This window comes from Puma concolor, chromosome F2, assembly GCF_028749965.1.
Source record: "Puma concolor isolate L17-30 chromosome F2, mPumCon1.1.hap2, whole genome shotgun sequence".
Lineage (NCBI taxonomy): Eukaryota > Metazoa > Chordata > Mammalia > Carnivora > Felidae > Puma > Puma concolor.
The window spans coordinates 3867303-3892956 of record NC_141684.1 but is presented as its reverse complement, the minus strand read 5'-3'; the positions used below and the strand labels follow the sequence as shown (position 1 = coordinate 3892956).

At 54.8% G+C, this 25654-nt stretch overlaps 1 protein-coding gene across 6 annotated transcripts in view; it reads right to left on the bottom strand.

Annotated features, from left to right (window-relative positions):
- TRAPPC9 (trafficking protein particle complex subunit 9) overlaps positions 1-25654 on the bottom strand; it is a 568037-nt gene that overhangs the window by 131372 nt on the left and 411011 nt on the right. For 5 of the 6 annotated variants that reach the window (XM_086696009.1, XM_086696012.1, XM_086696013.1 and 2 more), the window contains one exon: positions 4434-4586. In XM_086696009.1, the coding sequence (XP_086552135.1) occupies positions 4434-4586 (153 nt within the window). The remainder of the gene's footprint in view (positions 1-4433; positions 4587-25654) is intronic. The other variant, XM_086696010.1, reaches the window with a different exon arrangement.

The following is a 25654-nucleotide window of genomic DNA, read 5'->3' as shown; positions in this document are numbered from 1 at the left end:
AAGACCTAGGCACAGAGTGCTGCTGGAGTCCAGCAGTAAGGGCGGCTCCAGCCGCGCGAGATAGGAGAGGTCAGTGATGGACCAGGCTCCTCGGGAGACTGGAAGTGCAAGGTCAACCACAAAGGATGAGGAAGACTCATCATCAAAGGATGAGACACTGACGGACACTCTCCTCTCCTGAATTACAAATGCAAAGTGAAAACAGACACAGCCGATCTCCAAACGCCCCAGAACTGGCTACTCTGGGGGACTCTCAGAACGGCAATCCCAGACCCTTGTGGCAGGTCCCATCACAGGTGGAAGTGAGGACGTGGGCAAGGCCTGGCCCACGGGCTTGTGTGCAGGATGGTCCTCCTGTGAGGCCAGGTCACAGGAGCAGGGCGGTTCTGGCAGCAGGAGAGGGGGCCCAGAGTGTGGACACCTCCCAGCGTTAGAAACTAGGCTTACACCTGGACAGTGAGCCTCACTTCAAGTAGCCAGTAAGAAAATCACACAGGTTTTAGGATCCTGGCTATCTGGCCAGCTGTGTTGCTCTCAGGTCAGTTACTTAACTTCCAAGATGCATTTATTTTGAAAACCAGAGTACTATCTGTTTTGCAGGTTTGGGGTTAGAAGAAAATGCTAATATCTTGGTTGATACCTGGGAGATGATCAAAAGGGCAATAGGATTATTAGAACTAAGCCTAACAGCTAATTGAGCAAGTGTTCTCACCTGAACAGACAAGGACAAGGGCCCCTTGGACCACAGCCTCTCCATGGGGACACTGGAAACGGCAGAGCTGGGCCTCTGACCCTGGGCTCCAGCCCCAATAGTGCGGCATCTTTGGTCCCATCCCAAAGCCAAACAGGTACCTTCTGGATTATGTGTGGAAGGCTATTATCTGCTACCAACAAACTTGGCTATATCAAGGTTTCCAAAGTTCAGTAAAGATTGCCCAGGAGTGGTAGCCAGCAGGTAAGAAGGTGGAAAGGAGATTGCGCAAAGGAGTTGAAAGTAAGGGTGTATTGCATCGATAAAGTATCAATGTCTGCCACACGAGCCCAGCTCTCCAGGCCAGATGCTGCCTGTGCAGGCTGCTCTCCCACCCCCCCTGGGAAACCGCACAGACATTACATGGACGTGAGTTCCTCTTGAGAAAGAGGAAAAGTCCCTTTAAAAATTACCAGGCTGGGGAGCCTGGGTGGCTCAGTCGGTTGAGTGTCCGACTCTTGGTTCTGGCTCTGGTCATGATCCCAGGGTCCCGGGATTGAGCCCCACATTGGGCTGCTTGGGCTGCATGGAGCCTGCTTGGGATTCTTTCTCTCCGCCTCTGCTCCCCCCCCCCCCCCCACCCAGTTCACTTGCACTCTAAAATTAAAAAAAAAAAAAAAGAATGAAAACAATTACCAGCAAAGGTTGGTGATGAGGAATGGGTCATGCAGGAGAAAGAACTTCCTAACAGATTTTTGAGTATGGCAGGGAGGGGGAGGCGGGGAGGAAGGCCCAACTCCAGGCACAGCGCAGGAGGCCTCTAGACCCTGCCACCTCTCTGGTCTGCCTGCTGTATTACTGGTCACAGGGAATGACATAGGTCCCTGCTGCTTTCGGACTCTGGAATGTGCCAGCCCTCACACAGGAAGGCTCCTGTCTCAGTCCTTCCAGGCTGCACTGTAAGAGCCCATCTCTGGGTCTGCTCAGCCCCTTAGACTGGGGCATCTCTAGGGCCCCAGCACGTGAGCGCAGCAAAATGTACAGCTCGCTAAGCAGGTAAACGCTGGGGCTGGAATCCCTGGTGTGCCCAACTGCTTATCTGGTCATTACAGATGCGATGCTGACGGGTCCAGAGGTCCACCATCTCCACGGAAACAGGTCGAGCTAGCCCTACATGCTACATGTGGGCCACTGTTATTACTCCTTAGAGGAGTGTCAAATTAGGCTCAAATCGTGGCATAAAGTCTAAATATTGAGAAAATATCACTAAAATGCATAATAAGAGTATTAGCCAATTCAATCTTTGGTCTTTCCATCTGCTTGAATCCAGGTTGACAACAGCAGAATTGTGCTATTCATCCCATGCCAGATGTCATTACCAGATATGAGAGGGAGGGAGGGAGGGGGAGGGAGAGGGGGAGGGAGAGGGAGGAGAGGGAGGAGAGAGAGAGAGAGAGAGAGAGAGAGAGAGAGAGAGAGAGAGAGAGAGAGGTGTCCTATTGTTCATTCTCTTTAATGGAATCCGCCTGTAGGGACGGTCTCTCAAAAACTCCCAGTCAGTACATCTAGGAGACAGATGTACCTGGCACATGGTAGACATTCAATAAATATTTGTTGCATGAATTATTAAGCAAATACAGAAAATGGGGATATCAACCTCTTAAAGGAGGCAAAACTAAAAGGAGAGAAACCAAAGACATTTTCAGCATGTTTCTGGTCGGTGTTATCAAAATATAAGCATTTTGATGGTCAGCATTATCCCTCTAGAAGGCACTGCATCCTGGCCAAGGGCCGCTGGCTTGCAGGGCGACTGATGGGCTTCTGGTAAGCGCCCACTCCCCTTCTTCCTGTGTGTGAGCTGGAGAGGTTGTCATCTCTAAGACAGGGCGGCGGAGCCCCCCTGGGACTTGAAACCATGGAGAACGACCTGGGCCAGCCCAGGGGTGCACCTGGGAAGTGGCAGGTGCGTCATCAGCAGGTGCTACCGTAGCCCTAACAGCAGGGGTGCAAACCACCCCCCCTCTCCATTCTGAGGCTTCGTGCTTCTATCTTCACCCAGAACGAGACACTCGGGAGACAGATGCCTTCCTGCCAGGCCCCCCACACACACCGCCCTTCCCTCCATGGGCCAGAGGCGGACTCGTTCGCAGCCAGGACTCCTGGTCTGAGAGAAGCTCCCCGCATGAAGCCCAGAGGCCTGGGAGCAGGGCATGTCCTGCCTCACATGGGGACGTGCACATCTAGAGGTTACAGAGCCTCTCCACCCCAAACCCCCCACCCCAGCATCAGCATCACAACCACAGATACCCGGACAGGAGAGCTCTGTGCCTTCTGCTGTCCCCCAACAGGACGGGGGCGGGGGGCGGGGTTGTTTCCTCGATCTTCCCTGAGGACAGGCAACCCCACCGGGCAGCCGGCTTCACCACGTCCTGGATGGACTCAGGCGACCCAGCCAACCTCTCCCCAGGGGTGCGAGAGCACGCGTCAGAGACGGGAGGGATAAAGGAGACGGCCTGGTGTGCAGGGTGAATGCCGCTGCCTTGTGGGCTCTGTCACCAGCAGGCACTGGCTGGGCCCCGACCCTATGCTGAGCTCTGGGTGGGCTCGAGACAGGGAGGACTCCAATCATCCCTCCTTTTCACCTCCTTCGGTACAAAGGCAAACACCTTAACTCTGTGATGTGCCACTGAGATTCTGAGTCCCCAGGGACTTGGGTTTAATGTCTTATTCCCGAAGCCTCCGGTTTACATGTGAAGGGTTTATTTTGTCCCAGCTCCTTGGGGACAGGGTCTACCAGCTCCAGACCCTCTGTAGTGGGCACAAAGCAATGTGCCTCAACTCTTGGAGATGGCCACCTGCAGACTGAGGATCTTTCCAGAATCCAGGGAGATGGTCTAGAATGATCTGGGACTGCTGGGCCATCCCCTACCCTCATCCTTCGAAGAAACTTCTACTCACCCTACAAAAGCCACGCTAACATCTCCCCTTGTGTCAAGCCTTCTCCAAGGGCCCCATGCCCACAGCTTCCACCCCTGAACCTCACAGACGTGGTGTGATGCCCTGCCCTGTGCCTCAAGTGCATGTCGTCCCCAGTTGGCAAGCCACACCCCGCAGGGCCATGAAGAAACACTGAGGCCTCTCTTGCCGTCTCAGACTAAGCGTCTCGCCGAATACCCAGCCCAAAGCAGGTGCTCTGGAAGACGGTCGAACACTCACACAAGTGCGCCTGGGATCCTCTCACGTGCTCGCTCGTGGAATGGAGCACCTGCTGTGAGCCAGGCATGTCCCAAGTTTGCAGCAGGGCCGGGGACTGCCCTAGGCGCTCTCGTGCAGCACTGCCCCTGTGAAACCCCTCAGGGTTCTCATGCCTTGTAAGCCGTGCAATGCGATTTCAGTCTCCCGGACAACTGACCGGGAGGAGTGGACAGTCTGTGAAGCCTGGAGCCCAGCATTGACAGGTAGGCATGAGAACGTGTCACTAACACAAACATCAACACTGGCAAGAAACATGTGATTTGAGACGTTCCAGGGAAGTGGCCTTTCCTCACCCTGATCTGATACCCCGTTGGTGGGGCCCTGGGAGTGGGAAGAGGCTAAGAAAGGACAATCTTGGTCCGTGTCTCCTTGACACAACCCTTTGTCTACAGCTCCACGGTGAAGCCCCTCGGGGGTCCTTCCCAGAGGGCAGAGCCCCCAAGCAGGGTGTGCCCAGTGCCAGGGCGGCCACCGTGAAAAGGATATGATTCTCCAGTGGACGTCCAGCTTGCTGTCGATCTCCAAGCCGCGGGCCTCCTGCCTCTCCTCCTCCAGCTGCTTTGGATTTGCAAGCTGTCCCTTCTCCCCAGGGGATTCTGGGAAACTCTCAAAGCTGAACTTGTCCACTTGAATGGCCATTCTAAGAGAAGGGGGGAAAAAGCAGAGGATTAATCAGCAGGGCATTATCTTCTGCTGGCTGTTGGAGAATCAGCACATGCCAGCGTGAGATGGTATAATGAATCATTATCGTTAGTAATTCATAATGGATTCATTCCAAGAAAATGAAATAATAGACTCCCAGGGTAGCAGTGGCTTCAGAGCTGGTTCAACACACAGTTTAGAGCTGAAGACACAGTCAGAGAGCCCAACCTCAGAGAAGACTCACATACCCCGAAGGAAATGTAATTTCTGGAACAGGACAAAGCAGACGGGACCCCATGTGGAAAATCAGAGAGGACTAGCAATTATTTAGCCCTGGGGGCCCCAAAAGCCTCCTCATCAGAGCCCTGCCCATCAACTCCCATTTCACCTTCAGCCACAGGACTTGCTCACACACACCAGGCCTGACCAGCTACACCCCGCCCATCCCCGTCTGGCCCCTGCACCCAGGACCTTGTCTTGTGACACCCACCCCTTCGGGTTTCTGCTCAACGGTCACATCCTCCACAAAGCCTCCCTGCCTGCTGTGTCCAGCCCTCTCCACCTTCTGGAAGTTTCTAGAACACACCAGGCTCTTTCTGCCTTAGCCTTAGTGCTAAGCTGTGGGGCTGGAGCCCCACACTCTCGAGGTCTGAGCTTAAGGAAGGTGTTCTGGGCACCTCCCCCACAGCATCCTCCTCCTTTCTCCCCCCCGGCCTCCCCTCCATGGCAGCATCCATTCTGCCATAGCCTTTCCCACGCACTGTAGACACGAACGTGTGGGCCTTGCTGTCCAACAGCTCTACTGGAATTTAGCTCCCTGAGGACGGAGGTCTGTGTGGTCTTGCTCCCACAGTCTCCCAGGCCTGGATAATGCCTGGCACGCCACAGCAACTCGGCCAACAATTCCCCGCATAAACGAACACGTGAACTAAGCACGTTCCCAGACAGCCTGGGCCGGCGTTCACCTCCTGCCTGACCTCTGCACCTGTGCCCTTCTGCTACACCCCCAGACCCTACAGCACCTGACATGTAGACGCCACATGGCACACAGGTGTGGGCGCTCTAATCGGCTGCTTGCAGCCTGCCTCAGCTCCCGACCGTGACCTTCATGCCGGCAGAGGCTGTGTCTCACTGATGCTTGCAACCCTGCCTCTTAGCACAGAATCAGGCATACAGGAGGTGCTCAGTAAAGGCATTACGTGGATAGACGGAAGGAGAAGGGGAGGAAGGGGTTTTCTTTATGTGAGGCCCCCGACGTTCTGGCTCAACCGAAAGTTGACAGAGTCACTCAAAGGATAAAAGTGAGTGTGTTATCCCAGACTCTGGTGTGGCCCAAACATTCAGCCAAACCCAGTATGATCTAAGCGGCCCTCGGGGCTATTCCGTGGGACAACCAAGAGACAGGAGTTGCTACTCTGTTCGGGGTGTACACACCTAAGATTCAACCCCAAGAACCTTAACAGCTTAGCGAAAACTACTGGGGTGTCAGCAAATGGATGGCCTTTGGCCAGGAGATGTCTGAGGCTTGGAGACTCCCAAAGAATGAGAGACTCCTCTGCACACAGAGAACACGGCATCCCATAGCAAGAACTTCGTTCCAGAGTCACACTGACTCTCTTTTCAGCCCGTAAAACTCTTTTCAAGCCCAGAAAAAGCAGGAAAACAGCAAAAAGCACAATAAAGAAACAAGGACTCATCCTTAAACCCTAGTTGTAATACTTTAATTCTAGAGTCTTTTCTCTAAGTATTTGTACTATAGGTGTATGTTATCACACGTCTCATTTTATACAAACACACACATATATACATGCATTTTATATCTTGTTTTACTCTTTCAAGATACTGTGAACACGTTCACATCGTTAAAAATTAGTCTGCAGAACGTCTTGTCACCCAACCCTGTCATCGCTTACTTAACAATTCCGCTATTTTCAGACTCATACTTTCCATTTTTCAAAAAGTTACTATTGAAAAAAACCCTAAACATCTTTGTGCTTCAATTTCCTGTCTGCATTTATGCTGCGGGTTGAGGTCCACATCTAGAAGCAGAGACAGAATCGAGAGGGTGGAAAAGGTCAAGGCTGGCAGGTGGGCGCCCCGTTCCTTCTCAGAAAGGTGTTCACTGGGGCACGCGCCCCAGGCAGCGAGGCTGGCGCCCCTCTCCCTGCGCCCCTGCCAATACTGGCCATGATCGATTTTCCACCTTTGCTAGGAAGGGGCGAAATGCTACCTCACTGATATTTTAATTTGCAGGTCTGAATCGTTCCTGAAAGAGAATGCTTTTTGAGAAGCTTATTAGCCATTTTTTGTACATACATTTCTTCCCTTGCGAGGTGTCTACATGTCCAGCAGGAGTGCCTCTAATGTCTCACTCGGTATAGGCTCTTTCCAGCCCCCACCTCGAAGGAAGAATGAACCAAACAAGGGCTCTCCTTAAGCTAAAGGTCAGAATATTCCTAAGTTTCACTAAAAACGCCAATTTCAGTTCATCACCTGATAACCCAAAAGGAACTAATAACTTTCACCTTTGAAAGGGGTTTGGAAACATTCTGGATACCAGGCTCTTCCTGTTGAACACAGAAGGAGACAGCGCACCTAGAATGCCAGATCCCCGGGGCCAGAGACACCCCAGATGCTGTGGCCACCGGGATTGTATTTATGTGATCACTTGAAGGGCTTTTCTGAACAATCTCGATGAAGTAAGCATCACACTACATTCCGCCCCACCCCACCCCCACCCCGCCCCCAGCCTTGATGAAATCATAGCCACGGGGCCCACAACACGGAAGGGGGAAGAAAAGGAAACGTAACAGACACTGCGTGCCAAGCCCTGTGCTAAGTATCCTGCACGTACCTTCGTCTGATTTATGCCAGCAAGAGTAAGGGCGGGCGCAGTTTGCTTTCTCACAGCTCTGATGAGGCGCTGGGCACGGGCTGCAGCCCCACACACACCACAGAGCCTGTCGCTCAGACTCAGCACCACGGTTTTGTGTTTCGCTCCATTTGGCTCCCTCTTGCTCAGGCAGAGCACCTCAAAGGAAATGATGGTTTGTTCACGCCGTGTGCAGAGCCGGAATGGGACACAGACCTAGTGACCGTGAAGCCTGCTGCCACGTGAACCGCCACTGCCCCACCACCTGTGACAGAGCTGTGAGCATCCCGAAGGCGGCACCCCTCCTGTCCCACAGGTGCTAATGCTGAGGTACCAAGAAACCGAGTACCGCACCAGGGTCACCCAGCTCCAAGCCCTGGAGCCAGAATGCCAAGGCCGGAGGCCAAGGATTATTTCCCCAAACCACGGGCAGCATGGCTGGCCTGGACATCGCTACGTGGTCTCAGAGCACAGCCCCCAGACATCACCACCTCCGCCTCTATCCTCACCTCCAGGAAGGAGAGGGCAGTGTGCGACGGCCTGTTTTCCTAGAGCCCAGTCTTGATGAGTGACCTCTCCCGCTGTGGGAAGCTGCTGTATTACGTGCAGCACCAGGGACAGCACCAGGCGGCAGTGGGCGGGGGGGGGGGGGGCGGTGCGGGGAGGGCTGCCTGAGAGCCCCAGGAGGGGTCCTGGCTCTGAGTCCAGCCTTCTCACTGGCTTCAGCCCTCATGGTTTGAGGCTGTTGCTTCTGTCAGAAAGCCACGCGGACTGGGGACAACAGTGCTCCCGGCAATGACAACGACCAGGGAGGTGGGAGCAGGCAGAGGACAGAGCCCTGGGTTCAGAGCTGGATGCCCACTCCAACCCAACCAGAGATGCGGTCGGCAGTACCTGACCCGGAGGGAGGGCTGAGAGGGTTCACACCTTCTCACCCAGGCCTGGTAGCAGCCTCCATCAGCCCAGGGAAGGATCAGCCTCACGCCCTGGACGATGTACATCCCTCTTCTCAGTTAGCAAGCGCTCCTCATAACCAGGAAGCAACAAAACCCTCAGCAGACACGGAAGCCATGGCATCCCCACCGCCCTGCCAAGGACAACTTCCCGGGCACAGCCCTTCTCAGTTGGGTATAAGCTCATGGCCCTGTGAAACCTCTTCTTGGGGGTGAAGCAACACGGATGGGAGAGTATTGGTGCAATCCCCCACAAACAAGCGTCCAAAAAATAATCCCAAACACAGCTGACCCTCTGGCAAATCACAGCAAAACCAGAAAACACTATCTTCAGTAATGACAAAGAGAAGGAAAGGAGAACAGGTGGGCCCAGGACCCACAGGGTGTGGGGGCGCACCTTCCGTTGGGGCAGCTGCAGGGGCTCGGCACGTAGCCATACGGTCTTCACGGGGGACTCACGCCAGCACAGAAATCGTCCTTCACACACCTTTTCACCAGGATGCCTCTCCTGTCCATTGTTGGTTTCTACGTATTTTAATTTTTTTTTTTCATTTCAAAGTATAATTGGCACATATTAGTTCCGGGTGTACAACACAGTGATTCAATGCTTATGCGCCACCTGAATGTTGCTGATAGTAAGCGCACTATGGTATTAGTAACTACAGTCCCCATGCTGTACGTTTCATCCCTGTGACTTATTTTTTTGCCTGTCACCCGCTCGCCTCCCCTCGGAAACCACCAGTTTGTTCTCTGTATCTACGAGTCTGTGTCTGTTTTCTTGTTTGCTCGTGTCTGTGTGTGTTTAGTTTCCACATGGAAGTGAAATCATACGGTGTTTTTCCAGCTCTGGCTTACTTCATTTAGCATCGCGCCCTCTAGGTCCATCTACACTGTCACAAATGGCAGGGTCTCTATTTTTAATCAAGTAGCAGCATGATGCTGAGCGCAAGGGGCATGACCTACAGTCAGTGGCTGACTTGGGGCAAGAATCTGTTCTCTGGGCTCTCTGTCCAGTGTGGTCTCAGAAGCGGGAGGGCATCTGCGAGGGACGCCAGGGCGAGACCGATCCCTGGTGAACGGCAGAGAGTGGAAGAGCCCGGCCACTTGCTGGCCGAGGAGGCAACCTCCAGGGCTCGGCCGCCAGCTCCACGCGAGGGCTTTCTCAGTTGTCTATCTTCCACGTACCCTCTAACTTCTCGAAACCCAACCTCATTTTCTGAAGTGGGGAATATGCCCACTGGCTTGCTGGTCATGCTGTCGAGAAGTCTGATCCCGTGTGTAAACATGTGTGGCACTTTGTCAGGGTCCCTCTGGATTAGATGAAAGGACCAGACTTGAATCCCAGATGGGGGAGAGGCCCAGGCCCCACACACACCTGTCAGGACAGGACGCCTTCAGATCTTCTAAATCCGTGCTCAAGGGCCAGCTCTCCACAAGGTTTGCCCAACTGCACAAACCCTCGCTGCACATTTCCTCCTGGGAGACTGCTATCACCCCCACAGTCCCTCGGGGTGTGCAGAACACCGCAGCTAAGACTGGGGCTGAACCCCACCTTGCACGGTTTTGTGTGGCTTAAGTGAGACGGTAGACACAGCATGGTCAGCCCAGTGCCCAGCACACAAGCGGTGCGCTATAAACAGCACCTGCTGTCATGGTGGTTAAGCCCTCGTCAGGGACCAGGAGCCCACGGCACTGCGGAGCCTCGGAGGTAACCTCGGCTGCCCGTGGAACCGCGGACACTCTCATTTCAGATGCGGTTGTGAGTCTACATGCAATATCCTGGGAGCGCTCCCCGGCCTCCCCGTCAGATAGTCCCTACCGCTACTCCATCCTGTTCATCTTCGATGAGTCGGAGTTAAATAAAATTAATACGACTACTGAATGCCAATTTTCATGCTTAATTTTATGGCCAAATGTGACAATAATAGTCAAGAGTTGGCACTGGAAAAAGGTGCTGTGATTTTTGAAGAGTCTATATAAAAGCGGTGGTTTTTAAAATATCATATGATTCAGTCTTTGAACAGCTGATAACCTCACCAGGGAAGTCATAATGATGACATTTAAATACAAATCAGGGAGTTGGATTTAGAAGGACTATCCACATGTAATTAAATTGAACTTTCATTGGGAGATAATTGATAGTTATAAGACTGGTATTCTAAATTTATGTGCCGCGTCACACGGGCGTCTGCTCGGCTCTCCCGGCCTATTCTGTTTTATAATGAAGCACAACCCAAGTGAAAGGAAGCGGTCAACCTTGAGGCGCCATCCATCCTGAGGAGGGGCTCCAAGCAGGCAAGAAAATGGCATGAACATCGACATCTGGATCACACCCAAAGAAGATAATTTTCTTCTTAGGCCTCATAGATCAATTATAATAGAGAAAAGCCATTATTTTTAATTGAAAAGATACACTGGATTCCAAACACCAAAGCCCAGCACAATCCAATCAGAGCATCGCCAGGGACTGCGCCAACCACAGGCCACCTGGGTGCCATCAGTGTGCCTCACCGCCATCATCTCCATGTTCACAGCAGCCCAGAGACGGATTAAGTCTGTATGCGGCAAAAATAACTTGCCTGAGGGCACAGAGATGGCAAACGGAGGTGAGGAATTCCTCACCAGGCCTGAAGATCCTGGAGCCCGAAGCGGGCAGTGACTGGACGAGTCCAGACGGGCATCCCCGCTCTCCTGAACTCCGGGCACACACCTGGCGGGTGCTCAGCAATGAACACCGTCCACTGTCAACAGCTGTGCACCTGCGGCCGCTGTGGTTAGTGCAGCTACAGGGCCCGAGGGGCTGGACTATGGGTCAGTGCGGCTTATGAACAAGCCTGGGGCTGGGGGTCAGGGGTCTGAGGTCCAGTGCTCTGCCCCCCACCCCGTCTGCTCCGTGCACAGGCTGGAAGATCACGAGGCCAGGGCAAGCCGAGCAGAAGCCTGCATCACACAGATAGATGCCCAGTCTCTTTCACTGGTAAAGCCTGGGTCTCTGAGGTATTCAGTCTGTCTGAATCTCAAGTTCCTCGTTGTAAACTGAAGGGGTTTCGAACACACCTACCTCTTTAGTGTGGATTTTATGAGCTCGGGAAGGCCCAGGGTGGGAATTACAGTGGCTGTCAGGTGACAGTGGCCTCTCACCGCCGAGACAACTTCTCAGGAGAGTGACTGTCTGGTCTGAACACCCCGGTACCTTAATCAGAGTCCAGCTGGTTCCACAAGAGACAGGGGCCAGTGAAGACACCCCCCCCCCCCCGTGACACCGAGGAAGCTCCTGCAGTCATAGTGTCTCATTCTATACTCACCCACTTTTACAGAGGGGTGAACTGAGCTCACAAGAGGGAAACAGCCCCACACAGTCATCAGGTGTTACTAAAAACAGCCGGATTCTACTGGGGTCCGCAGCCTTGGGACGCTAGCTGCTGGTGCTCACCCCGCCCCACCTCCAGGGAACTGACTCCACCCACCCTTGCAGCCCTGGCCGAAACGGCTTCCCTGAGAGGCGTCCCTGCCTGCCCCCTCTGCTTTCTGAGCCTCCGAGGTGCCCGGGGATCGCCAGCGTCCATGCCTACCCCACCCAGGGCAGGACCGCGTGTCCACGCGCCGAACTTGCTCTGGGACCCCCGGTGAGGGGACAGGTGCAGCTCCAGGAACACCCTGCACTTGCAGACACTTCTTTTATAAACTTTACACACTTTCTTCTGTATCGGAGGGAGAAGGACGAAACGAACGCTGCTTCCAGTGTCCGGAGACTGTGGCCCCGCTGCAGAGAAGCCAGGTCTGAAGCGTGGGACGCAAGTAGCGCCTGCTTCTACCTCGGCCAACGTGTGTGTGGAGGCACAACCCCTTAGCTTGCACGTCTGTAGGTGAACATTGATTTCAGGACCCGTAAGTACCTTCCTTGGCACGGAAAACAGCGCCCAGTAAAAGGAGGCGTGCGGGTGTGCACAGGGCCAGCAAGGGCGACCACACGGCGAGGCACCAGGTCCTCCCTCTGGTCCAGGCAACACCTGGGACACCTGTTTCCCAGAAGCCAGAGCCCAGTGGGGTGGGGGTGGGGGGGCAAGTCTCCAAAGCGAGAAGGCGACCTTGCTAAGTGCATCACGAAGGACCACACAACAGAGCGGTCCCAAACCCCCCCAGTGAGTAGGGGCAAACACTCACCACCAGGACCCCAGGCCCAGAGAAATGAAGAGAAAGAGACAGGAAGAAAACATCTCTGGCAGGTTTTTTCCCCCTAGTATGCTGCCATAGAGAGAATGCACGAGCAATACACAGAAGTATTTTTGACATCTGGATTTAAGACGGACCGTGGCGGTTTCCCTCGTCAAGACGCAAAAGGACCAACGGAGTTAAATAACCCTAAAGTAGCTTTCAAAGAGCAGCTACAGATCGATCAGACAGGGAAACCGATCAGAACGCGGCACAAGGATCCCGTACACTGCCAATTCCAAAGGTAAATGAAAATATACTGGACGTGTTCAAGGACACCGGTGTTTCAATTATCCTCCACGGAAATAAAAATTCCCTTGTAGAAACACGTTCCTGTTAAAGGGAGCTGAGCCTGTAGAAATTCCCACGTTGTTATCAGCCCTTGTGGGCAGAAATCTGTCCACGTTAGCATGCGGATTCCCCCACCTTCCACAGGCCACGTGCCTGCAGTCACCTACCCTGGGGATGGGGGTTCCCTGTGAGCCACGGGGACGGTCTCGGCAGGGGTCAGGGGCACGTGACTACATCCGCACCTGTGGAGTGGTCCCCTCCCCGAGGACTTCCTCACAGGCCGGGTGTACCACTAGGCTCTCCGCCATGTCTCCACCGCCCGGGTGATAAGTGTCGTTCACAGGATAGTCTGGATCCTACAGGAGAGGAAGCTGGGACTCGGACCACCGAGCAGCATGTGGTGGGATTGGCACACCAAGGCTCAGGGGTCAGAGGAGCAGAAGCGCCCAGGGTCCAGGGGAGCCGAGTCTCCCCACATCACAGTGCTGCCCAGCAAGGGTCACAGGTGGCCTGGCAGACGCCGACCGGTCCCCAGGGCCGAGCCCTGACACGTGTGAGTCACCTCTGCGGACTCAGTTCTCTTGCCAGAAGGCGGCGCTCCTCTTGCAACAGTCACGTCGTGCCCCAGGAGTATCCTGGACATCGAGCCTCAAGCGTGTCTCCTGTACAACGAGCACACTACCTGTCTACAAGCAGGTGATCTGTGGACTAACTAGGACAGTGTGTGCTTAATAATAAGAAAGCCTAGGGGCGCCTGGGTGGCTCAGTCGGTTAAGCGTTCGACTTCGGCTCAGGTCATGATCTCACAGTTTGTGGGTTCGAGCCCTGTGTCAGGCTCTGTGCTGACAGCTCGGAGCCCGGAGCCTGCTGCTGATTCTGTGTCTCCCTCTCTCTCTGCACCACCCCCCCCCCCCCGCCCCGGCTCACGCTGTCTCTGTCTCTCAAAAATAAATAAATGTAAAAAAAAAATTAAAAAAAAAAAAGAAAGCCTTTTAGAAGTTCTAGTTCTTTTATCGCTATCGTTACTGCACCTCTACCTTCCCACCGGCACCTCAGATCGATCCGCCCCAAACCAGACACACGACGTGCCCAAGCCTACACTCCTCCTGGGCCTTCTGCATGTCACCTCCCTCGGGGCTGCACTCCCCACTCCCCTCTGCCCTCCAGGCCTGGGATTCCAGGCGAGGCAACCCCTGCCTCCTTCCCCACACCCTAGTCCAGGCCTCCTGCCCTGGGGTGTCATTCTAACTGCCGGCCCCGCCCTCCTCTCCCAAGCCCCCGGTACGCTGTGCCCAGGACACGGATCACAATGTATACGAGCCGCCCTGGTTCTGAAGGGCTCGCACTTTCCTGGGGGTGCAGACAAGTGGAGGCCGGCCTTGGAGGACCGTGGTCCTGCCAAGTGGTTTCCTAGAGTTTCCAGAGCTTTCTTCAGACAGACGGGGTCAAGGAGGTTTAGCAGAAGGCAGGGATCAGTCATCCCTGCACTGACAGAAGAAGCCAGATGGAAGGCTGGATTGGCGGGGTAACTGGTGACAAGGCCAGTGTGGAGGCCGGTGCAGTGGCCCAGATCCAAGACAGCGTTGCCCCAAGAAAAACGAAGTTCCCAAGGTATGGAATTCTCAAAGGGACTGACAAATTGCCTAATTATCATCTGTGTACAAAATAGCATTTGTGTGGCCAGCAAACAGCATAAATACAGACTATTTATAGAACACAGACACAGAATTAAAGGAGATTCCTGGAGGAAATAAAAATTAGAATACATTTCCCTAAGGCCAAAACTCTTTCAAAGAGGCAAGAGTGCCAGGGAGGAAACAACTTTCTAAAAGAGGAACCCCTAACATGTACGTGGCCCTCCTCTGGGCCAGGCCCCGCTCCGTCTGTGAGCAGACATCAGCGGGATGCTGGGCGCAGGACGGGTGGCCGAGCCCAGCCTGAACTAGCAGCGTGAGCTCGGGGAGCCACAGGGGCCAGGCAGTAGCCGGGACATGGCAGGGCTCGGATGCCTCAAAATAGCGTTAGGAGGGTGCCACGGTCCCGGGTGCAGCACGCGGCCCAGAAGGTCTAACAGCAGATGGCACCACCAGAGCCCTGGTGAGGCCTGGTGTGAGGGGTCCAGCTGGCCACAGCGCTACATTAACAGAGGGTGGGCTGGAGAGGCCAGACTGAGGCCAGCACTGGTGGGGCAGGTGGGGCGGTGATTCTGGGATAGATCCTGGGTCCCGAACTCAAGGGGGAAGGAAAACAAGAAGCAGGGGCCTGAACTGATCCTGCTTCCAGGAACAGCCTTTCTGACCTAGTCCTCCATAGTACTGCACCAGAGCTGGCTCCAGGACAGCAGTGAGCAAACCCATCCCAAGTTCAAAGTACCTTCAGGTCAAAGTGCATGTAACACACCCAACCTACCGCCCACCACAGCTGAGCCACGCCCTCCTGAAACCTGCTCACAACACACACACACACACACACACACACACACACACACAAGAGGCTACAGGTGGGCAAAACCATCTAACACAAAGCCTGTTTCATAACTGAGTGTTGACTGTCCCTTGTGATGTAATGAAGACTGTACACAAAGTGACAGGATGGCTGTGTGGGCACAGAATGGTTTTCGGTGTTGGCTGTGGGCCCTCGTGATCTCCGGCTGATGGGGAGCTATGGCCACTGTCACCACCCCGTACCACATACGCATCGCTCCTGCACCATCGCAAAGTGGAAGGAGCTGGGTCAAGTAATTATGAGGTTGGGGATGGTCCGTGCCAGCCTCCCCCTGCAAAACGGCTCAGAGTGACTCCCCCCCCCCCCCAGCACTTCCAAGTCGAGACGCCGCAGAGCTGCACAGGCTTCCTTCCAGCTGCCTCCTGCTGTCACCACTGCTAAGGTGCCACTGTCCCCACACCTCCACGTCCCGCCACGCTCACGCTCACACAGCAGTCGGCTTACCCGGCCCACCCTCACCTGGCTGAGTCACCTTCCATCGAACCACCTCCTTTCTCACCCTCTGTGCTTCTAGTAGTTTCTCTGCAAAGTGTCTACTGATGAAATTAGCACTGAACACGCGTTTCTCCCCACACGACAAGTAGAGACCTAACCTGTCCTCACCTTCCTAGTCCAAGGCACCGTGCCTGGCACATGAGTGCTCAAGAAAATGTTGGCTCAACCAAGAGGCACCCCGAAAGCTTTTTGTGTGGCTGAAGCATTGTCCACCTGCCCCCCCCCACCCCCAGACAGAACCACTCAGTACAGAGCAGATTGATTTAAGGCCGTGAAATGCCCCCATTTTGTTAACAAAATGCCTCAATCATACTAAATCAGTTGCCATTAGTTAAAAAAAAAAAAGCGCTATTACATCTAATTACACATTTCATTGATTCTGAGTTAAAGCTCTTATTTCCTAAATTAAACGAGGAAAACAAACAGGAACAGGAAACAGATTTCCCTGGCACGCGCTTGGAAGGTGTGCGCCAAGCTCGGGGAGAGGGACCCGCCAGGGTCCTCCCATCCGAAGCCTGAGCTCAGCGCAGGGAGAGCGGGGCTCTCGGGGCTGTGGAGACAGGAAATCCGGGTCTGCATTTCAGCTCTGTCTCAACAATGTCTGTGTCATCCTGAGCACATCATTTGGCCTTTTAAAGCATTTTCTTGCTGTAAAAATAAAGACAATGATGCCAACCCCAGAGTGTAGTAGTGACAGTTTAAAAAGCCACGAGCCACGCGCTGAGCACTGAGTATACACCCAAGCGGCGGTGGTAGCTGGCATCACTTCCCGGCATCCACAACATCCACGCTGGCACTTAATCCCGCCACAGGGAGAAGAGAACCCCGAGGGCACAGGAAATAAAAGCTCTGCAGGAAGGCGTCCAAAGGCTGCCACCGCCTGGGCCCACGCGCCTTCAGGCCTCACCTGTCGTGACTCACCTGCACACACGCGCCTGCCCCACGGGACCGCCTCCTGCCCGCGGACCTTCAGCACGCTCATGGGGCTGGGCCTTGGCTCATTGCTCAGGGACACACTTGGTCCAGCCTGCTCCGCCCTGTTCCCCACCCCCACCCCATGAGAGCCGCGTCCTTGCTACACTGAAAACTAACGGGGGGTTTGTGCCCACTGTGTCGACACGGTGGTTTCCTGACATGCCTGCTTCACCCATCTCCATCCCCTGGACCGGGAATTCTACGGAGTGAGGAAACTAGGTCTTACTCATCTTTCACAGACCTGGAACTTGAATGTTCAACAAGTGTTTGCTGAATGAATCACTGCAACGTGCCTCGGATAACCTGGAAGATCTTAATGAAAACGAGGGGTCGGCTTGGTCCTGTGTGACCCCATAGGGAAGAGCAGAGGGACTAAAGCCACGCCGAGTCCTCCTCAGCCTAGAGACACCTGGCTCAGCCCCCTCCTACCCCCACTGACCACAAAGCAAAGTTCAGGCAGATATAAAAACAGCCCCTGAGCTCTGGGGGCTGGGGGGACACAAGCAGAGCAAAGTCACACAGGACTAGCCCCCGACACCTTCCTCTCACTTTGCCCATGGCGTGGCCCGGGGTGCCCGGATGGCTGTAATTCTGATAGAAACACTGTCTTTCTGGCCAGAAACACCAGGAAAAGGGGTACCTAGGTGTGACAGGACATGTGTATGTGTGGAGGGAATCCAAGAGGGGACAGAGCCAGGGAACGGGATCCCCCAACCCAACACAGCAAAGGCTCAGAGATCGGGTCTGGGATTTGAGCCCTCAACACACACACATACATTTGAGATTCACCTCCGAGTTGCGTGCACACAGGATGGACCCCATTCGGCACGGCCAGGACGTGGAGGGCGGACACGGGACCGGAGCCGCACGCACATGCTGCGGCCTGACCCCGAGTGGCACGGGCCGGCACGGACCGCGGGCGCGCTGAGGCCACCTCACGCCAGGCCACGGGAGCCAACCGTAGGCATCTCTTCTCAACACTGCATTCCGTGGTGTCGCGCTGGCAGCCTGAAATTGGCCACAGGGAAGTTTGAGCGCCGCAGAGACTAGCAGATGCCGTACGATCCGCACTTGGTTATTAAAGATTTCCAGGTCACAAGTGGACAGACCCAAACGAAGGAAGCAGAGGCTTGGGGAACTGAGCTGGGGAGCTAAGATCCTGACCTCCACCCAAGGATGGGGAGCAGGATTTGTCACTGGAGCCTCACCAGACAGGCTGCCTGCCCAAACAGGCCATCCGTGTTCTCCAGAGCCTTATAAAAAGTAACATGCAGAGTTATAGTCCACAAAAAATGACATTCACAATGTCCCAATACAATTTAAAATAAATGCTATGCAAAAAACCTAGGAAAATGTGACCAATTCTCAAGCACCCATGATGCCAACCTCAAGCTGATCCAAATGCTGTGACTGTCAAGGCTTTTAGGCAGCTATTATACATGCTCCCTAGGATAAAAGAAAACACACGTGGAAGGAACAAAAAAATAAGGATTTGCAGTAAAGAAATAGAAATTATTTTTTAAGGAGGCAAAAGGAAATTTTGTACCTTAAAAATATAATAAAAATTTTGAAAAACCTGACAGAATGAGTTCCATGGAACAGAAATGACAGAAAATTAAGTGAACTTGAAGACGAAGCACAAAAGAAAGTATTGTAAACTGGACTTCATAGGAATTTAAAACTTGAGAACCTTCAAACAGCACCTGAAGCAAACAGGAGACTCGTACCCAGACAATAAAGAACACTCACAACTCAATACCGAGAGCGTCAACAAACAACCTCACCAAAAATGGGCGAAAGACTGAAACAGGCACTTCGCAGAAGGGGTGTAAAGGGGCAGCCAAGCACAAGAAGCCACTGAGAAGCCACCAAGAAGCCACCTGGAAGGAGCTTTCCACGTGAGCGCGTGTCCAGACCGGGGACGTGCACCTGCTTGCCTGACAAGTGCAAGAAAGCCTGGCCGCACCCCGGACTGGCTCCGATGAGCAGGGCTCCCGGATTCCTGGACGGTTATACACAGACCTGTCCTAAGAGCTAGTGAAATGAAAACAGGAGTCTCTCAAAGACTTGCACGCAAATGGCCAGAGCAGCAGATCTATAAAAGTCAGAAGGAGCAACAGCCCCAATGCCCAACAGGCGAACAAATAATAGTGGCATGTCCTTGTGGTGAAATACTGGTGGGCAGTAAAGGAGAGAGGGGCGCTGGGACACAGTACAAGGATGCAGCCCAGAACTGCAGGCATGCGGGGCGCTGGGGTCTCCTGGCGCTTAAGGCCTTAAAGGGACCAAACCGCATGCTTTAAAGACGTGCATTCTCCCTCTACAATGTGGTGCCAGAAGACAGTGCGAATGTCTCAGCCCAAAACCACCGGCCTCCATGACGTGGGCTCTTAGCCACCTGAAAGACGACACCTGGGCTTGAACCCTGGCCTGGCAGGTGACTGCCTTCCCTCAAGTCGATTCCCTTGTAAGGTGTAAACAGCCAGGGAACCCACCTCCCCGCAGGGTGCTGTGCTTAGTGAGCCACTGGCCAGGAAGTGCGTCCGGGCCATGGTGGTGGTGGTCACTCAGCCTCTTGCGCACCCGGACTGCCACCCTCACACCTCCACATCCCTGCGGCACTCTTCCCTCCTCCCGGCAGCCACCACTAGTTACCGTTAGCGAGCAAGGACCCGATCCCTCCTCGGAACCCCAAATCCTGTATTCGGCCTGTTCAGGGGGCTTATGTGGTTTTCACCCGCACTTTTGCTGGGATCCTGCATAGCTCTCGCCAACAGCGGGCTCCCGGAGGAGGAACGCACCTTCTCCTGTGCCATACGCCCTGCGATTCCTAAGGTAAGGACCACGTGCTTCCACACCTCGAAGGACAGAGGGTGAGCGAGGCGGGGCTGTGACAGACTCTATAATACCCTGTAATACCCTGAGGACAACTGTATTTTGCAGCAAATCTGTGAGAAGCAAGGGCTTAATGAAGGGCTGATTATCTTTAGTTCTATTCGTCTAAAACTTAAAGTGATTCTCTTACAAAATACAGTAATTCATAAGCAATCCCCTAACCTTGAGCTGTTAGAGGCCTTTTTGCTGCTTTCCCTAACAAAAGTCACACAGGTGGGACTGTGTCTGTCACATCCCGGACAGTGAAGTCTCTGAGGCTGTTCACAGAACAACACAGGTTACGTCAACAACAAATGAATGTTCTTAAAACTCAGAGCCAGCAGCATAAAGTCTGAAAAATTTTAGTTAAGACAGGTGCCTTTAAATAACTTCATGAGGGGCGCCTGGGTGGCTCAGTCAGTTGAGCATCTGACTTCAGCTCAGGTCATGATCTTGTGGTCCGTGAGTTCGAGCCCCGCGTCAGGCTCTGTGCTGACAGCTCAGAGCCTAGAGCCTGTTTCGGATTCTGTGTCTCCCTCTCTCTCTGACCCTCCCCCATTCATGCTCTGTCTCTATCTCAAAAATAAACGTTAAAAAAAATTTTTAAATAACTTCATGACACGGCGATTTTCAAACACTGCTGGCCTCAGATTTGGAAACAAGAGGAAGCCGCTGGGCGCTGTCCACCCTCAGGCAGCTGCCCCTCCGGGCTGTGCCTGCTCCCCTCTCCCCCTGCGCAGTTTCCAGTGGCTCCGTAGCATGATAGCCCTACCTCCTCTGAGACCATGCTCCTGCGTGTGTCCTGCAATCCCGGGCCATGGAGCCGTGGCCTGACGTGCGGGCCCCAGCAGGGCCAGGTGGAGTTCGTTTCAGGGTCTGAGAACAGGCTGACCCCAGGAGGGACCTCTGGGATCCCCTTGTGCTGCCTTTCCAGCCTCACTTCCAGCCCAGCCTCACATACCACAATCTCCCTGGACACACTGCCAAATGGGGGTGACCGCGACCCCACAGGTGAGGGGGTCTTGGCCCTGGGAGCAGCACTCGGTGTGCACAGAAGGCCGTGGAAGTCACTGACGGAGGCTGTCCCTGGATGTTTCTCTAAACCTCTGTTACGTACAGGGGACGTGAAGAAAACATTCGGCATCACGGCTGGCACAGAACAGGTGTTGGCCAAGCACAGCCGGCCCTCAGTTGACACAGAACGTGAGAACAGCTGGACTGCACCCTGAACTATTCTCTCGGGCAAACCTCAGCCACGTGCTTAGGTGGACAGATGGCTCGGACCACACGGGAAAACAAGGGACTTGATGACTGACCGAAGCTCTGAATTGAGCTTCTGTTGTGCATTCAAGAGAGCGATCACTACTCAGGTCTTTAAGGAAACAGACTCCGGCTATTTGTAGCCTCCTTCTTTCCAGCTAAGACGTTAAAAGGACAAAAAGGTAATAGTGACAAGATTAACATTCAAAGACAATTTCAATCTCTCCAGGCCTGTCAAATACAGTAAGAGGCATTCCAAATCTGGCCCCACGGAAGAGGAAATGGACGCAAAGACATTTCATTTTCCAGCCATCGGAGTGACCGGCGGCCCCTTGGGAGCCCAGAGTTTCCCGGGAGAGGCTCAGAAGAGGAAGGTGGAGGGAAGGAGGCCACGTGGTGGCGTCATCACGAAGGTGACATCACAACAGGGACCTTGTGAGCGTTCACCACACACAGACACATGCATTAGGTCAGCGACTCTTCACGACCCTGCAGCGCCCCCTTTCACAGATGCAGAAACTGAGGCGCGGGCAAGCCAAGCACAGGGCTGAATCGGCCCTGGGGCACCGGTACCGCCTCCCTTCCCGGCACTGCTATCCTGCACAAGAAGCAAGCCCGAGGCCCCGCCTCTCCAGCTGCCACCTCCCGGGCTGCTCCGGCAGGGTGAGGGCAGGAGCCCGTCGGCCACCCCAACCCCATCTCCACCATTACGAGCGTGAGGTCACGGCCATCTGAGCCGAGCATGAGCAACCTGACAGCACGAGACCGCCAGGTACCCCATGCCTCCAACCCTCACAACCACCTCGGGAGCCAGGGGCCAACACCCCGGCTCATGAAGGAGGAAACGGGCGATCGGGCAGCCTAGCGCTGAGGCAAATACAGAGGGCGGCAGCTTCCGAACGCGAGGCCTAACCGTGGGAATCCCAGAGAGGAGAAGGAAGGCTCTTCCAGGGCCTCCAACACGCGGCTCCGACAGCCACCCCCCTGCAACCTAGTCGGTGGCGTTGGGAGTCTTAGAGCTGAAGGGGGCACAGGTGAAAAATCCCGAGCCCCGGCCTCCACTCAAGGCCCGAGCCTCTGCCCTGTGCCTGGGGAGTCCTCTTGCCCATGCGCTGCTGGTCCGCGTGGGCCGGGCCCTCCCGGCACAGAACTCCGTCACGGTCATGTGTTGGTCCGTGGGGGTAAGACAGAGGCTCTGACTGTCATGTCCCATCACAGGGTCATTTAGGATCACAAGCGCCGCGTGGCAGGGGAGGGAGGGAAACCTCAACGCGTGAGGAGACCAAGCCTGTTTCAGCCTGGCAACGTGACTGTGATTTATCACTCGACGGCAGACGACGGTGGCCTGTCACAGGAGCGCTGCTGAAAATAAAGAATGAAAACCACCCAGAGCTGTTGTGCCACACAGCCAAATTAGAAAACGCTACTCCCTGGGTGATTTATGCTTCAAATTTTCCCTTGTTCGCAGAGAATTTGTCAAGCATTACGGGAGCGCCTAGGAGTGGCAGCAGGGTTCAGGATAACAGGCGAGGTGAGTCCAGAGGTACGGCTGAGGTCGGCGGTGGCTCCGGGGTGAGAGGTCCCCAGCTTGGTGGCGCTGACCTCCCGCGTCCGGACACAGAAACCGGGTGGGCAGCGCCTCAGCCTTCAGGAGGGGCGGCCTCCTGGGAAGGGGGCGTGTGTCCTCACCTCATAGGGTCAGGGTCGGGCTCGGCCACGTGACATGGGCCCGGGGACACACCCGCTCGGGATCGGCAGCCTGGAGGAACACGGTGTGGTTCGGCCGTCCCCCTCCCTGTGCGAGTACAGGTTACGGGCGGGCTGGCCTGACTTCTAGAACGGGAAGGGCATGCGGTGCAGGGTCCCGGAGCTTCGGCCAACCTCGCTGACGGCGATGAGCCACGTGAGCACAGCATAACCCGCTCTCCTCCCTGCCACAGCACGTGTGCACTTCAAGGCCTAGCTCAGTGGCCACCTCTTCCAGAAGCCTCCGTGACTCCTCAGCCAAGACCCATGTTTCCCCCGACCGGACCCCCAGCCCTTTACCTGTCTACCTGGGGACTTTGTTACTTGGTTCCTTGCATTGTGGTTCTCATACTTCACCTTTCCTTCCCCGGCCACGGGATAATTTCCCCGAACACATGCCACAGGTAATACCACTCTGACTCTTGTCCTAAAACAGCTATATCTCCATGAGCAAGATCTCTTCCACATTTAAGAAATATTGAACGATACTCTATGTGGTAGCTATACAATGAGTGAGCTAACATCTCCTGCGGGGAGGAATTCCTAACTTCTGTTAATCCATTTAGAATAAAGGAGAGCAACTACTTACAAACCCTCGGGTGCCAGGCCAGAGCAGGACCCTGGGGCCAACAGAGGCCACGTCGGAACAACAGGGCCAGAGTCCCAAGCCCCCCCACACGGCCTCCCGCCGGCTCCCTGGCCACGCCGAGGCTCAGGTCTCTGCGCCTGCATCTGGGCCTTTCCCCTGAGGACCGCCGGCGGTCGGATCTGACTCGTCCACACACGCTTGCTCATTTTCCTGATACCTGCCCTCAGCCGGGCCCTGTCTCGGTTTCTGATCCACGAGTACTGAGCTGCGGGGTCGAGTCAGACATACGTGACGTGTGATCTAAGCCCACAATCGGTTTTCCACGGGCACCTGTTTCAACATCAATTTCCCCCAAGAAAGCAGCTCGGAGGGACCAAGGATAGGACTCCCACGTCTGCCTCGCCTGCGGTGTGAGCTTAGTGAATCACACAACCTGTCTGAACCCTAACTTCTTCACCTGCAAACGGCAGTAATAACGCCTCGAAGGTTAAGGTAAAGACGAGGAATCATCTGCTCTAATTTGCAGCTGCTGGTAGTTACCAGCTGCTATTTTAGAACTCTGTCTGATGCGACAGCTTCCTGCCCGCAATTTCTCCATCCTCAGCTGAGACCAAATTACAGAAGCGAACATGAGAAGTTACTCAGCAGAATTCACGTTCGAGGACAAATTCGACCAGAAGGACGAAGCCATGCCGCAGCTCTCATTCATCCCACACAACGTTCTGTGCGCTGACACGGCGCCATCACTGTTTTAGGGGAATTGGCCGAGTCCCTGACTTCGAGGCCCCCCGAGTGCCCCCAGAGACAGGCTCACGAACAGGGTGCTTGGTGGTGGTGCCCAGCGGTGCCAATTTTCAGACGGGCAAGCTCTGGGCTCTGTGGACGTCGCTCTCCCAGCCTCTCGGACTGTGCACCACGGCTGGCATCACGCTACTGTCTCCGTGGTACCCGCGGCACAGTCAGCGACCAAAGTCACTGCTGCCGAAATGCTAAGTGCTTCTTCCCCTTTCCTTCTCCTCCAGCTCCAGGAACCCAACTCTCGTCCCGCGGCGGAGCCTCTGGGCTGAGCACATGCTCAAAGACCCACCCCTGCCACGGTGAGCGGACACCCCGGGCACAGCGCCAGGGGCCCTCCGGTGGGCGTCCCCGCAGACGGGGTGCCGCTCCAGACAGGACGTGGAGTCACTCACACTGGGGTTCGGGACCCCGGCTCTGCCAAGTGCTGCTGCGACCCTGGTCGGGCCGTGGACGGCTCTGAGGTTTCGCTCTCCCCCACTGGGTAACGGGGATGACGACCGGTGCACTTGCTGTGGTGAGAATCGAGTGCCCCCTCCTTCGTGGAGTCTTTGGCACAACGGAAACAGGAGGGACGGGGACCCGCGGGCACCACCAGGAAACCTGTGACTCCAGGCAGTCCCTTCCCGGCAGGACGTCAGCCCCCTGCCCACAAATCACCTCCCGCGAGTCCCGTAAAGACCCAGCAGGACAACACCGTGAGAGAGCGTGCTGCCAGCAGACACGCCACCGTTCGAGACGACGGAGGTCTTCACGCAAGACCATCCGTCCTATAACGACGCAAATGGGGGACCCAGTGGTGCCGCAAGCACAGCTGCTGAAAGGGAAGGAGGGACAGGCTTCGTTAGTCACACCTGCTTTTCACGTTAGACTCGACGACGGAAGACACTCGTCCTGCCCACCGCACGTGGCTGCAGGACAACTGGCGAGCCCTGAAGCCTCTGACAGTGTCTTCCTCTCTGGTCTCCGTGTCTCTGTCCTCAAGATAAAACAAAACGCATATGCCATGGCGTCCTTAGAAGAACGAAAGGCAGAAAATGTCCTGAGTGCTGAGCACAGTGAGGACCACCAGGCCCAAGATGCGGACGTGGAAATTCCTTCTGTTTCCACTCCAGGCACCTGCAAACACGGCGAGCAGGTGCAGCCCGGCTGGCTCGGTCGGTGAGCACACAACTCTTCATTTCGGCTCAGGTCGTGATCTCACAGTCGCGAGATACAGCCCCGTGCTGGGCTCCATGCTGAACATGGGGCTACCTGGGATTCTCTCTCTCTCTCCCTTTGCCCCTCCCCTGCTGTGTGCACACAATCCCCCCCAAAATACAAAATAAAATAAATAAAACTCTAAAAGCCAAAGCACACAGGTAGCAAAGATGATGTCGGGGTCCCTCCAGAGCCCCAGACCAGGACACAGGCATGCGATGTGGCGTTTTTGCACAAAGCATCTCCCAGATCCGAACCCCACATTAAAACAGGTTTCTTCAAGACTCTGTGTTAAAAAA